General features: G+C 48.5%; 6 protein-coding genes across 6 annotated transcripts; 5 read left to right on the top strand and 1 right to left on the bottom strand.

Annotated features, from left to right (window-relative positions):
• Positions 1 to 1,332: 1,332 nt before the first annotated feature.
• Positions 1,333 to 5,091, top strand: C7M61_002644 (uncharacterized protein; the record flags this gene model as incomplete). The annotated part of the gene is made up of 1 exon (XM_024858011.1): positions 1,333 to 5,091. The coding sequence occupies one exon, from the start codon at positions 1,333 to 1,335 to the stop codon at positions 5,089 to 5,091; it is 3,759 nt and encodes a 1,252-aa protein (XP_024713937.1).
• Positions 5,092 to 5,589: 498 nt separating this feature from the next.
• C7M61_002645 (uncharacterized protein) lies at positions 5,590 to 6,288 on the top strand (the record flags this gene model as incomplete). Its single annotated transcript, XM_024858012.1, has 1 exon — positions 5,590 to 6,288. The coding sequence occupies one exon, from the start codon at positions 5,590 to 5,592 to the stop codon at positions 6,286 to 6,288; it is 699 nt and encodes a 232-aa protein (XP_024713938.1).
• Positions 6,289 to 7,354: 1,066 nt separating this feature from the next.
• C7M61_002646 (uncharacterized protein) lies at positions 7,355 to 8,542 on the top strand (the record flags this gene model as incomplete). Its single annotated transcript, XM_024858013.1, has 1 exon — positions 7,355 to 8,542. The coding sequence occupies one exon, from the start codon at positions 7,355 to 7,357 to the stop codon at positions 8,540 to 8,542; it is 1,188 nt and encodes a 395-aa protein (XP_024713939.1).
• A 100-nt stretch (positions 8,543 to 8,642) lies between these two features.
• On the top strand, positions 8,643 to 9,041 carry C7M61_002647 (uncharacterized protein; the record flags this gene model as incomplete). The annotated part of the gene is made up of 1 exon (XM_024858014.1): positions 8,643 to 9,041. The coding sequence occupies one exon, from the start codon at positions 8,643 to 8,645 to the stop codon at positions 9,039 to 9,041; it is 399 nt and encodes a 132-aa protein (XP_024713940.1).
• A 550-nt stretch (positions 9,042 to 9,591) lies between these two features.
• TBP1 (TATA-binding protein) lies at positions 9,592 to 10,308 on the top strand (the record flags this gene model as incomplete). The annotated part of the gene is made up of 1 exon (XM_024858015.1): positions 9,592 to 10,308. One exon carries the CDS (start codon positions 9,592 to 9,594, stop codon positions 10,306 to 10,308), a length of 717 nt encoding a protein of 238 aa, XP_024713941.1.
• A 243-nt stretch (positions 10,309 to 10,551) lies between these two features.
• On the bottom strand, positions 10,552 to 12,207 carry APN2 (DNA-(apurinic or apyrimidinic site) lyase; the record flags this gene model as incomplete). The annotated part of the gene is made up of 1 exon (XM_024858016.1): positions 10,552 to 12,207. The coding sequence occupies one exon, from the start codon at positions 12,205 to 12,207 to the stop codon at positions 10,552 to 10,554; it is 1,656 nt and encodes a 551-aa protein (XP_024713942.1).
• Between the last annotated feature and the right edge of the window lie 996 nt (positions 12,208 to 13,203).

The raw sequence follows: 13,203 nt of genomic DNA on the forward strand, positions 1-13,203 counted from the left end.
TTGGTGATGGTGCACGGGTGCAGTGTAGCACTCCATGGCTGTGTTTGATGGAAGTGGGTGTATCGTCTAGGGGAGGGGAAATTGGACAACAAGGGTCGGGGGATACAATAGTTTTATGATTTTGAAGCGTTTTGTTAAGAATCTTTTGTTTTTTGGTTTGCGTGTGTTTATATACTGTGGAGGTGGGGGTATGTGGGTTGCGAAATGGTTGCAAACGAGCAGAGATGGGGATTACTAGGAAATACAAGACGACCTAAAAAAGGGCCAATTGGAGATTTAGAAATTATGACGGTTGGAGAGAAAGGTGGACTCAATTCTTAATTCGCCCTAGGGAGGGGAACTTTGCAGTACGTCTGGAGGAACCAATAGGGTGGATAGCATAGTAATGGGAAGGAGGGTGCCTAAGCTGTTCAGTCAACAGGGCCCTTTTTTGCTCCTTGTAGCATTTCAAAGCTTTAGATATATAAGTGACTCCAGAAAGTTTAAAGTAATTTTTGAACGATCAGGCTTCGGAACCAATTGCCTTGGACAAGCTGAAATTTCAGCCGTTGAAGCACACGAGCGATAAGAACAACGTCGTTTCATAATCCCAATGTCCCGGGCAGATGGAAACCTTCGAAAACCCCAAAAAATCCCGGAAACCCTCCATTTAAATATCCCCCAGACTTGCCCACCACCTCGTATATCCACCCCGATAAGTCCATACCTCAATACCACCATCCACCTATGTCACCACCCAGCTACACAATCAAAAACACCAAACAAAGACCCGAAACCGCCTCCCACCTCCCACCGCGTCTTCCTTTCATCCGGCCAAGCTCCATCCCCCACCTAAATCTCCAATTCAACCACCCCCAATCCATCCACCATCTCGACCCCATCTCCCTCTATCTCACCATCTTCCACCTCCCAAACCCAACCCACAGCCTCCCAAAAACCCTCAATTATTTCCCAAAATCTGCCCAAAATCCACGCCACTTCCCACCAAACAATGCCTCTCCCCATCGCCAAACGGCTCCCCGAGATTGTGCCATTGTTGGAGCTTCTCACGGCTAGATCTTGGCCCGAGCGTCTGGGGACGGCTGCAAACGGGGCGTTTCAGCCGGATCCTCGGGTCCCCACGGATCCAAACGCAAAAAAGCCCAAACGAAAAAGCCTAATTTCGAAAAAACACCATCTCCCGCAAATCCTCCCGTTTTTTTCCAACTTTTTCACTTTTGCCCACCCCAGACTGTGTCCATCTCCCTCGGTTGCAGAAGTGGACTGATTTCGAGCATCCTACTGCAGGGCACAAAAGCACCTTCAACAGAGCTCCCAAGGCTCCAGGCCACCATGAAAATTGTGTACCCCTGGTTGATCCATGCTACCGGCTGGGTGCTCAGAAACCCCAAGCTTTTCATTCTCGTGCCCATCCTCCTCATCTACATCTTGTCCTATGGCGTTGTTCACGATCTCACCGTACGGCCCATCAGCCTGGCGCTATCTTTGGGCGAAGACGGTCCCGAGCTTGGTTTTGGCTCCACGGGCGAGATGTACGCCAAAGTGAAGAACGGCGATTTCCTGCTTTCCAGAATTTCCTTGCTGGCGCCGTCCAGTGTGGTGGATTTCGCCAATATGCGCCAGATCCACACTTTGCAACACAATCTCGAGGCCCACAGCAACGTGTACGTGCTCCTGCCGTGGCACACGTGGCCACAGGGGCTGTGGCAGAAACAGCAGTACGAGGCCTCGGCGCTACGAGCGTTGAACCACCGCTTCAAGCCGGAATTGGCCTCGCTTTTCTTTGATCAGCTCCACAAGAGAAACCACTTGGTCACGGCAGCGGGCAAGGTCAATTTATATGTTGTGCACGAGGGAGACCTACCGCTGCTTTCCGTGGAACAGCCGCTCCAGGTGCTGTTTTACGAGACGTCCAAGGCTCAGAACGCCGCTAAAGAGTTCCTCAGGTACTTCCGCTACTTACAGGGAGAGCTGCTCCCGCTCAGCATGTTCAACCGGCTTGCGGCGTTTGCCCAGACGATTCTCTGCATCGTGTTTGTTTTCCGGGTCTACTTCAGCATCTGCAACCAGCACAAGATCCGGTCCAACTTTGGTTTGATCTGCGGCTGGCTCGTGGAGGTTTTTTTGGCCAGTGCTGGTTCTTTCAGTATTTTGGCCTCGTACAAGGGTTTTCAGGAGTGGCTGGCGATGTTGGGCCCCGTGAGCAGCTACGGAACGGGGACTTATGTCTTGGCTGTGATGCTCTTCAGCTCCAGGACGCTTTTCAGGACCGTCAACGATTTGGCGGGCGATAATTCCATGGACGGCCACGACACGCTCCACAGACGGCTCATCCGTTTTTACATTGGCATCAACAACAGCGTCAGCAACTCCACAGACTCCATTTACAAGCTCACTCGGTTCGTACGCAAACGGTGCTTTGTGGATAAGTTCTCGTCGAACATCTTGCCTGTTCCCAATTCGTTTGTGGTGCTCTGCCTCAACTTGACGGGCCTCTTCTTCGTCTTTGGCTTCTTTTTGGGCCTCTTGCACATATTTTTCCTGGGCCTGGAATGGCACCTTTTGGTGGACAAATACTTGGTGGCTCTCGAGGCAATTGCTTTGGCATTGGCTATCGATCATTTCCTTCAACAGACGTTTCTCGTGGGCATAATCTTGATCGATCTTAACCGTGTGGAGCTCACGGACTTGCTTAATAAGAACCCCAGCTTGTACGATGCAGAATTCGTCGAGTCCATGGGCGAGATTGACCCCATTTCTTCGTTCATGCTAGGGCTTCGTGGACCGCTTGGTCGCCCAACGCCTGGCACATTTAGGCACATTTTGGGAACGCATTTCTTGAAACTTTCACCTGCTTCATCCAAGCGTTTCTGGTTTGGCGATGTCGTGAGTTTCTTCTGCTGGAACTTTTTCTGCCAGATTTTCACGACAATCTTGGTCCTACCATATCAGTTGCTTTCCGATCCAGCACATGTTGTGAAACTCGGGTACCAGGCATCAGGTAAGCACTCATACAACGCTCTCTTTTACTTGGAGGTCGCTGTAACCATACTTTTCATATTTGCTGTGTCGGAGTTGACATTCACGCTCACATACTCCCAGAGACAGCGCAAGGAGGTCGATCCTACCGCCACATTGGTGGCATCCTCCCATTTGGAGTACAACGAGTTGGCCCAAAACGAGCAGACTAAGTACTTTGAAAGCATCACTCTCGATAACGGCCACAACATCGACGTTATCAAAATCGCCACAAACTCGAAATCCTCCTTTTTGGTATCGACAGATTTGGACAGGAAGGTGTTGGTGTGGTCACCCTTGGGCGTTGTTGAGAAGAAGACCCCAATGAGCATTTCCACCACCATCGACACTATCCGTGGTTCTCTTCACCCGGAGTTCTGGCCCATCAGCATGATCGAAATATCCGACGAGGGAAACTACATTGTTCTTGTGAACAACCGCCATTCTGTCATCAAGTGTTTCGACCGTCAGCTGTTATCTTTCATTTGGGAAATCAACCTTGCAGCCGAGCTTGGCCTCACGCCAAAAGAGTTGAAACCCATGCTTGCATTCTTTCGTAAGAAGACCATTGCCGGCTTTTTGGCCAGAAAGCTTCTTATGAAAAAGAGAAACGGCCCTGACGGTAGAAGGTCCAGTGTGAGTTCTACAGCCTCATCGTCTACAATCACAGGAAACTTTCCTCCACCGCCTCTTCGTGATGACGATTTAGCAGTCGAGGACAAAGTAAGAGACTTTGAGCAGTCGCTCAACAGAGACGAATTTGTGATGGTTTTTGAAAACGGGCACATGGTGACCGTCAGTTGCACTGACCGCAAGATCAAGCATTACTACATGTTCGAGGATGTCTACGGCAAAGGCCTAGTTTCCGAGAACCTCCGAGTCACCACAGCAAAGCAGTTGACCACCTCCAGAGTCAGCGACAGAATCATCTGTGACTTGGTTAATGGAGATATCATAATTGCCTCTGCGGTCAGCAACATCTGGAAGTTCTCCAAGCTCAAAACCAGCAAGGCCCAGTTCAACAACAAGCAGAATACCATGATAAAGGCACCAGGCGTGCCGATGTCCAGAACTGCTACAGCCATGGATACGGAGTTTCTGTCGATCTTCAAGCAAAACTTCACCAACTCGCCGAATCCGTATCCGACTGAGCTTCCAACGCCCAAGAGGCGTTTTGCTGCCATCAACCACTACACCATTTTCACCATTGACTTTGTGGGTATGGTTGTGAGAGTCCGTGACCTCAAGGCCGAGCTTTTGGATATCCAGACAGGCATCATCATCAAGACCTTCTTCATTGGTCATTTCAAGCCCGGTCTGTTCAGAGTGATACACTCGGAACCCACCCATTGCAAGTTCTGTGGATGTGCTTCCGTTGAAACCATGTCCCTAGTTTACGAGGACTTCTACGATCCCACGCTCATTGTGCACACATTCTTGTTGGAGAACAAGAAGTCCAGAAACAACATCTGCCTCCGTGTGGAAAGAGACCCTCGAGAAATCCGTTGTTTGGGTTTCGACGCCGTTGTCGAAAAGCAGTACTGGTACCACAACATTGAAAAATGGGAGGCGACGGATATGAACGTGGTGATGGGGATCCGCAGAGCCGGAACGAAAAACTCCGACGAGGTGGAAATCAGAGACGAAAAGGCCAGTCACAACGGAGAATTTTCCCTGCTTAGAAAAAGAAGAACCAGAGCTCCGGTAGCACCCGAACAGCCCTCCATCAACGACGTCTGGCAAGGTTTCGTGGTGACCGTTCTGAACGGACAGTTTCTCGAGTACAAGATCCCTTTCGGAGACGAGGAGGACGAAGCCGAGTTTGCGTGTGTCAGGCCCAACGTGATTGCCAAATACGGCTACAAAGCCGTGGCGCTAGCGTTTGGCCGCAAAATCAAGATTCTCTACTTGGGCGGTGGAAAGTTGATTGAGAGTGACTTGTACTACAAGGGCTCGCTGAGCTCGCTCCAGCCCAGCTTGCAGCCTGGACCGGACGGAGCGGTCAACCGGAACGACTTGTTGTTTATTAACAAAAGACGGCGGATGTTGGAGCGCAGAAAGAATCGTGATTGATGAAGCCGTTTGCAGCCGTTGGTATGCAGCGACTATTTCCTGCCGCGCATAAAGTGGGCTGACCATTTTGAACCCTTCCGGTTACTTCCTGATTGGTCCTGTGGGTGCCCTGTGAACTCAGAAAAAGTCGCCAATCTGATAAGCTTCTAGACTACGTGCGTACCTGGGATAATGTGTGTGACCGTTTACCGCAAATAACAACTCAAGGTTTGCTTGCTTGCTCATCCATCAGAACTTGACCACCAAAAAAATAACCTTTTGAATGCATTGCAACAAGTGGGAATTTTCTTGGACCGGATGACTCAGCTGTCATTTTGTGGGCGATTGCTTTCTCGTGCCGTTGTTTCTATTTCTCGCGGCTATGTATCCGAGCGACTTTCTTGCTAAGCACACATCGGGTGATCTCGGGCTTTTGCTGCGCATTTAAGCAGCACAGTTTGCAACCGAAAATGCGCACATTGGAAAAGCTCCATCTCTAGAGAAAAACTCCACAAAACCATGAAGATTCTTGACGACGAAGAAAGAAACGCCCACTGGAACGCTGTGCTCCGCCAGGGTGCCATCGGTACTGCTGTCGGTCTCGGAGTTTCCGCCGGTTTGGTGGCCTGGGTCAAGAGAAAGCAGCCTCTCAGATGGCAGTCCTTCAACACCTCGGTGAAAACCGCCATGTGGGTCATGCCTACCGTCACCATTGGTGCCTTTTTCGCCGATGAAGGTTCTGTCAAGTTTGACGAGCAGATGCACCGTCTGGACTACCTCCAGCAGCAGGAAACTGAAAAGTTGGAGCAGTGGAACAAGTTGTCCACCGCCGACAAGATCTTCACCAGGGTGAACGAGAACAAGTACAAACTTATCATCAGTGCATGGGCCCTCTCGCTTTGGGGCTCGTGGCACATTGTCAACAAGGACAAGTACATGACCACCACGCAAAAGGCAGTGCAGGCCAGAGTGTACGCCCAGGCCATCACCGTCGTTTTGTTGTTGGGAACTGTGCTTTTGTCGATGCACGAGCAGGAGTTGAAGAAGAAGCAGCCTCCTCCAGTGCCCGAGTGGAAGAAGTTCTTGGATGAGCAGGAGAGCTACAAGAAGGAGCATGCCAAGCTCCCCAAGACCGAGAGCCTTGAGCAGAAGTCGCTTGAAAAGAAGTCCGACGAGAAGAAGGACTTGCTCAAGGAGGGTGCCAAGGAGAGCTTGTAACTTGTAAGTTGAAATCGGGGATCCCCCCGAGAGTATCATGACGGAACGATTAGACAGTCTAGACTGTTGTTATTTAATGCAGAGGTAATAGAGCGAAGTGTAGACCGATAGGGGTATCTGTTGATCAGCTGTTTGACATGCAGAGTGACGATATGTGTTATGGGGCAATAGGTACCATGGTGCAACCCAGTGAGGCAACCCAATTGTGGAGCAATTCAGGCACAATCGTTGCTCTTGCTAGTTAGGAATTTTGCCAAGTTTTTAAAAAAATGAATTTCGGAAAATCGGGACTTTTTCCATACAGCGAGTTGTAGAAGATTCGATGATCTGGGGACTTGATGTAGAGCGGTTATTGAGGCACCACAAACCATCCGAGAGTTCCATAAAGAAGGGGTCTGATTGGATCAAGCCAGTAAAGCAATGTGGGTATCTAAAGTATGGAATTCAACAACAATGAGCAAGTCAATGTATCTGTAGTGCTTGTCTGATGGGTAAGCAAGCATTGGTTGCAAATTTGAGGAAGAAGCGCCGCTAGACCCAACATACCGTGAGTCAATTCCAAATAAATCTCCCTCATGAATGACGAATAAAAATGAATTACAACGTGACAATCACTTCTCCAAAAACTTCCAGAGATCGTCTTCGAACGGTCACGATACCCTTCATCCTCGGCTTTCCAGCACCTTTTCCATAAACCTGCCAAAACAAGCGATTCCACTCAATTGAGCCAAAACCAAGATCAAAGTAACCGCCTCTAAATCTCCGTAAGCCATTTATGAGCCACCACACTTGTAGATCTCTGATCAGAAAGTCCAACGGTATGATGTAATCGCAGGGTCCAATGCCAGAGTATCCAGAAACCTAGAACAAGAATCACCCCACAAACAGAAAAAACAGTCCAATCACACTAATCCAAATCCATAATAACCATATCCCAAAACTGACCTCTTCCTCCCTCGGTCCCTCTTTCTTGGTCACTTCTCACCATCACCACTCCACCCCACCTCGCGCTTTTTCATGTGCCTATTACTCCACAAAACACCTTTTCTTCCTACCACTTACTACCATGTCTGACGAGGTGGTATATGCTGTTTTCGAGCCGTCGGAGGCTAAGCTTCTCACGACGACGCTGCAAACACAGCTCCTTGTGGAAAATCCCATTTTGGCGCTGGCCTTGCTGAATATCTTTCCATATTTGCTTCTAATGGACAACTTGTTAGAGATTATCACCTGGACGAACGGCGACCCGTACCAGAACTTTCTATTTATCACAGGGTACTCGGTGCTTGTTCTATATTGGCACACATTGAGGTTTGTGGCCCTCCCGTTGTTGATAGCGGCGCTGTTTCTGAGTATTGTTTGGAGAACAAGCACCATCATGAGAGACCTGAAGTACGGCGAGAAGCCCACGATAGACGAGGTGCTACAGACGCTCCACAACATCACGGTGCGGTTTGACTTGTTTTTCAGACCCGCCCGCCACGTCCGCTTCACTCGGAAGAACTATCTTAAATTTGTCATTCTGGCCATTTTGGTAACTCCAGTCCATGCTGCCGTGGCTAGAACTTTTTTACTGCCAACGGTGCTTACGTGGCTCCTTGGCGTGTTCTTCTTGACGTACCATTCGCCCTGGGCATACACAATTAGACACCTCTTGTGGAGGTCCCTCTACATCAGATTGCTTGCTTACTACACGACAGGTCTTGACATCAAGATCTCCACGGATGAAGGGAAGGAAAAAGTACACGGTGGCATATCCCGTGTCCACTCGCCAAGCGCCACCGACGTTGAAGACGAAGCCAGTTCTGCCCCCAAAATCACAGACAACGACTTCACCATCGTCAAGAAGGTGATTGCTTCGCCCAAGCAGCTTCGACAAACCGTGCGTTTTGACATTCTCGAAAACGAGCGCCGCTGGTTCGGCTTTGGCTGGTCCAAGCTCTTGTTGCCTAATGAAAGAGCCAGTTACTGCTACGAACAGCTGATGAGGCCTTCCCCCGACCCTCAGGACGACGACTTTGAATTCCCAGTTTGCGAGCACGATCTTTACAAGTACACATGGCAGTGGATGGACGACCGGTGGGACCTAGACCTCGAGTTCAACAAATCCAGGTACAAGACGGGCTGGGTGTACTACGACTCCAACTGGGGCAATCCTGGCTACCGCGACCAGTCCTCCAAGTACACGAGGACGAGAAAGTGGACTAGAAGAGCCACCTTGTTGATAGACAAGCGGGAGACGGACGATTATTAAAAGTATAATAGGGATTATGATCTTACAACATTTATGAGCGCGGCACGCCTGCCCCATATCTTCCGCACTTCACTACTCATCTCTACCATACATCTTCTTCATGAGTGCCACAGCAGACAAGGAGTTCAAGGACATTCCAAAGAAGTACATTAACCCTTTGGCCGAAAAGGAAATCACCGAAGGCCCTCGGGTTAACGGAAAGAACTTTAAGATCAAAAAAGATGCCTTCAGGGTGCGTTCTCTTGGTGTCAAGAAGCTCAACACATGGCAATTAAGAGAAAAGAAGAAGCTTGAAGAGGACCAGTACAAAGCTCGTATCAAGGATCTCAAGCAGGAGAAGGAAGATGAAAAGAACCTGAGGGTGGCTGAGATCAAGAGAAGAAGAGAGATCAAGGAGGAGAAGGAGAGATACGAGAGAATGGCCGAAAAGATGCATGCTAAGAAGGTGGAGAGAATGAGAAAGAAGGAGAAGAGAAACAAGGCTTTGAGAGAACGTTAATCCGGTGGATGCTAGATTTGTTGGAGATGTTTCGAATTCCACGTGACTGTGGTGATAGCGTAAGCTACAAGAAAACCCGTCCAAAGATGCTTCCCCGTCTACTGGCGATACTCCAAATTCAAACTAAGGGCCAGTTTCATTTTCTTCAATAGCCAGGTTGATAATGGCTAGATGGCTGGCAAATATGTTGTCTGCAGTATATCAAGCAATGCGATGGCGGTTACCCGGATTTCAGGCCACGATTATAAATACCGCGAGCCCGCCCACTTTTTCACCGCCTGTCCCGCAAAAAATTGCCTTTGTGTTACCTGGGTCTATATACAGTTCATCGTTCATTTGGTTCACCAGGTACTGCAGAAACCATTAAACTTTGCATACCAACTGAACAGCATTTATTCCCCAGAGAGGCCTTGTTGCATATAGTGTATCAAGCTATCCCGTGAATAAATTTCCGTTGACAGGGAGACATTTAGTTGTTCATCTTTGTCGCCAAAATAATATTTCCATAATCACATCACCGTCCCCGGTATCATCTTCTCTTTTATAGACCATGGATTCGTTGAAGCTTCCGACCACCGCAGCAAACGCCCAAGCTTTCACAGCTCCCGGCTCCCTTTCGATGCCACAGGGCATCAATGACCCCAACAACGGTATCGTTAAGAAAGATGAAAATACAGAACTTGGCGTCAAAGAACCCAACCAAGACGACGCTGATGGAGCTATGTCGGGTATTGTGCCCACGCTTCAAAATATCGTCGCAACAGTGAACTTGGATTGTCGTTTGGATTTGAAAACCATTGCCTTGCATGCACGTAACGCTGAATACAACCCCAAGCGTTTCGCTGCCGTCATCATGAGAATCAGAGAGCCAAAAACAACCGCACTTATTTTCGCCTCTGGTAAGATGGTGGTGACTGGTGCCAAATCTGAGGACGATTCCAAGTTGGCTTCGAGAAAATATGCTCGTATTATCCAAAAATTGGGTTTCAATGCCAAATTCACTGATTTCAAGATCCAGAACATTGTCGGCTCCTGTGACGTTAAGTTCCCGATCAGATTGGAAGGTCTTGCCTTCTCGCACGGAACTTTCTCGTCCTATGAACCTGAATTGTTCCCTGGCTTGATTTATAGAATGGTTAAGCCAAAGATTGTGCTATTGATTTTCGTCTCCGGCAAGATTGTCTTGACCGGTGCAAAGCAAAGAGAGGAGATCTATGCTGCATTTGAAGCCATCTATCCGGTGTTGAGTGAATTCCGTAAGTCGTGATTCCCGTTCCACCGCATGTACCATAGCTATCCTTATGAGGTCTCGCGACACCGCGAGATGTGTCGTCGAAATGGGTTAGGGAGGAATACTCTTTATAAGGGGTCCTGCTGTATTATAATCGTGGGTTTGTTTGGTTGTTGTTAGCTTTTTCCTCTTGTTTTTCCTTGTTCGTTTACTTCGTTTGCCCCGTATCTCTCCATTTATAGTCCATGATCGACGACTTTTCATGATATGAATTGTAGATTAGCTTTTGCTTTTCGTTTTGGCCCATTCAAAGTATTCACAGCGATGTTCACCCAATTCGGTGGAACTGCCTTTTGATACCCGGGGACAACACCAGAACTTCTTTCCTTTGGATGCATTAGTAAGACTGGTTTTGAGGGTGCATTTCTCGCCATGATGACATTTTGGAGGATCTGAATAAATAAGTGACGTCAATTTCGATATCGAATCTAATTTGACAGTGTCAGAAGGTTTATCCTCCTGGGTAGGTTCGTTACTATCGCTGGAGCCTTTGTCGTCCTGCTTTGATGTTTTGTCTTGGAAGAAGAAATTCTTGATGCTGTGTTGAGACGAGTTTGTCTTCTTCCGACTCACGTATTGTAACTTTGGCTTTTTTGGCTCACCGTTGTCCTTCTTTTCCTCTGGTGTGGCTGATCTTTTGATACCAGAACCAAACATCGATGAAATGTCTCTGTGTTTCACCAACTTGTAGAAGGACTTTGCCTCAAACTTGAGCTTCTTTTGCTCTGCCGGCGGCTGAATCGCCACATAGGAAACGTCTATATCAGTGAATACCGGACAATGGTCTGAACCATTGATATAAGGAAGAATGTCCGCTTTGGAAATGTTCTTGACGGCCTCCTTGCAGCTCATCAAGATGAGATCAATTCTAGAGCCAAAGTTGGACTGCCTGGCACTCGTCATGGTGTTCCAGACAGTGTACATCGCCAAACGGCGGCCCTGACTTTCTCTAGTAGTATCGTACAAACACGCCTGCTCCAGAGCTTGTGTAAACGGGTTTGTGGGAAAAATGAAGCGCTGGAGAAGCGACCGTTGCGGTCTACCTTTGAAAGCCAAGCACGCTTCCTTATTCTCCTTCTCAAATGCCTCACCACCGTCTTTGAGGTTGTTCGACACCAAATTCGCCTTGATGCCCTCGTTGATCGCCTCAGCCTGGTCTATGAGGTCCAAGGACACGTTAATATCGCCCATGACGACCACATGCTTGCCCAAAGCCTTGAGTTTCAAAGCACGTCGGAGAAGCACTTCGAGAAAGCGAAGTCTGAAGATCTCACCGTCCTCCGTGCCCATAGAGTTGGCTGGACAGTATAAAGAAAAAACCACCGTTCCAGACGCCAACTCCACCACCACGGCACGGCCCTCGTAGTCCAAGGATCGTAGCTCATCGATGGTCATGTTCATGTCCTCCATATCGTCTCCATTCAAGTATCCGCCAATTGCGTTTGGAGACTCGTCGTAGCACTGGCTTTTGTCTTCTGCACTAGGCAACGTTCCTGTGATTCCCTCTTCTGCTTTCACCACAGACAAACACGTCTGAACGTGAGGTGGATCGGTGGGAACCGGTAATCTGACAAAAAGGCCGACTCCCGAGTAGCCTTTCCGTGATTTTGGCACCAGGATAAACGCCTTGTAGTTCTTGAGCACACCCGTGGCTGCAAGGCCGTCGTTGTTGATCTTGAGCTCCTGGAGCAGAATGATATCAGCACCTAGGCCTGAGAAGAAGGCGTCATGGTCGTTCTGGAGCCTGTTCCACGGGTGGTAGTTGAAAAGTGTTTTTATGCCGTTGACGTTGAAGGTCAAGTAGCGGATTTCGTCCTTGGACGTTCGGGGTATTCGGTTTAGCGGGGCTGTTTCTAGAAGCTCCAGCAACACCATGTAGTAGTAACTGAGTGGTTGCAAATGCGTACAGGCATGGTCAAGGCCGTAGATAGACAGTGGAAGGGATACTCAGATTTTGGGGAAGTTATAGAAAATTGTGATTTTGAGGAAAGGAGTGATTTTGATAGAAAGAACGACTAGGTGAGGACAGGCTCAGAGGGTTCCAGGAAATACCCGATTCGGTGCATTGCAGCCTTAGTCCAGTAGGTGAGGGTATCCCTGACAGTGCTTAGCATCACCAAAACAGGAACTTTGATTGCTATGCTGATCGGAGAAAAGCCAGAAAAATTACAAAACCAGCTTTTTGCTTGATGCTCCGAAATTCACGGTTTTCGTGGTTTCGTCGTCGTCTAAGGCAGGAGCCATTGTGTAGCTTCCAAACCCAAACACACTTTGACAACAAACACCGAAGCCAAGTGGGCGGAGCTTGTGGCTAGTTAAATTTCCCAAAAACGGAAAAAACATAAATGCCTTCCATCATAGGGGAGGCAAGTGAAGCCCCCTCTAGAATACCTCGCAGCATGCCAACGTAATACCAGGCCAGTGGTCAGAACGGGTAATGAGCGGGTGATTTTGGAGAAAAGAAGGCTTGTATTTTTTTAAAAGGATCCCTAAACCTCCAAAACCTAAGTCAATTGCCGAAATTCACGCTTTCCAATGAAAACCACACTTTAACTATCTAGGAGATTCTGGACCGCACTGCCCTTCAGATCACCGTTGGATCGTGGCTGAAGAGAATTGCCAAGCCACCCCCCTCGAATCAACAACGTTGATTTTTACCGAAAACTACTGAGATGAAAATACCCCCAAAGCGATGAAGATAAACAAGCCCTTGACGAGAAGTGGCCCTTCATTGTGAACGACGAAGCTCAAAGGCACCCTAAAGCTAAAATGCTAACACAAAATAATCAAAATCAAGTACCACGATCCGTCGATCGGGCAAAGGGGCCGAACAGATCTCGAACCAGCCAAGCAGTGGCATCCTACAATTGT

Source organism: Candidozyma pseudohaemuli (assembly GCF_003013735.1).
Source record: "Candidozyma pseudohaemuli strain B12108 chromosome Unknown scaffold00005, whole genome shotgun sequence".
Lineage (NCBI taxonomy): Eukaryota > Fungi > Ascomycota > Pichiomycetes > Serinales > Metschnikowiaceae > Candidozyma > Candidozyma pseudohaemuli.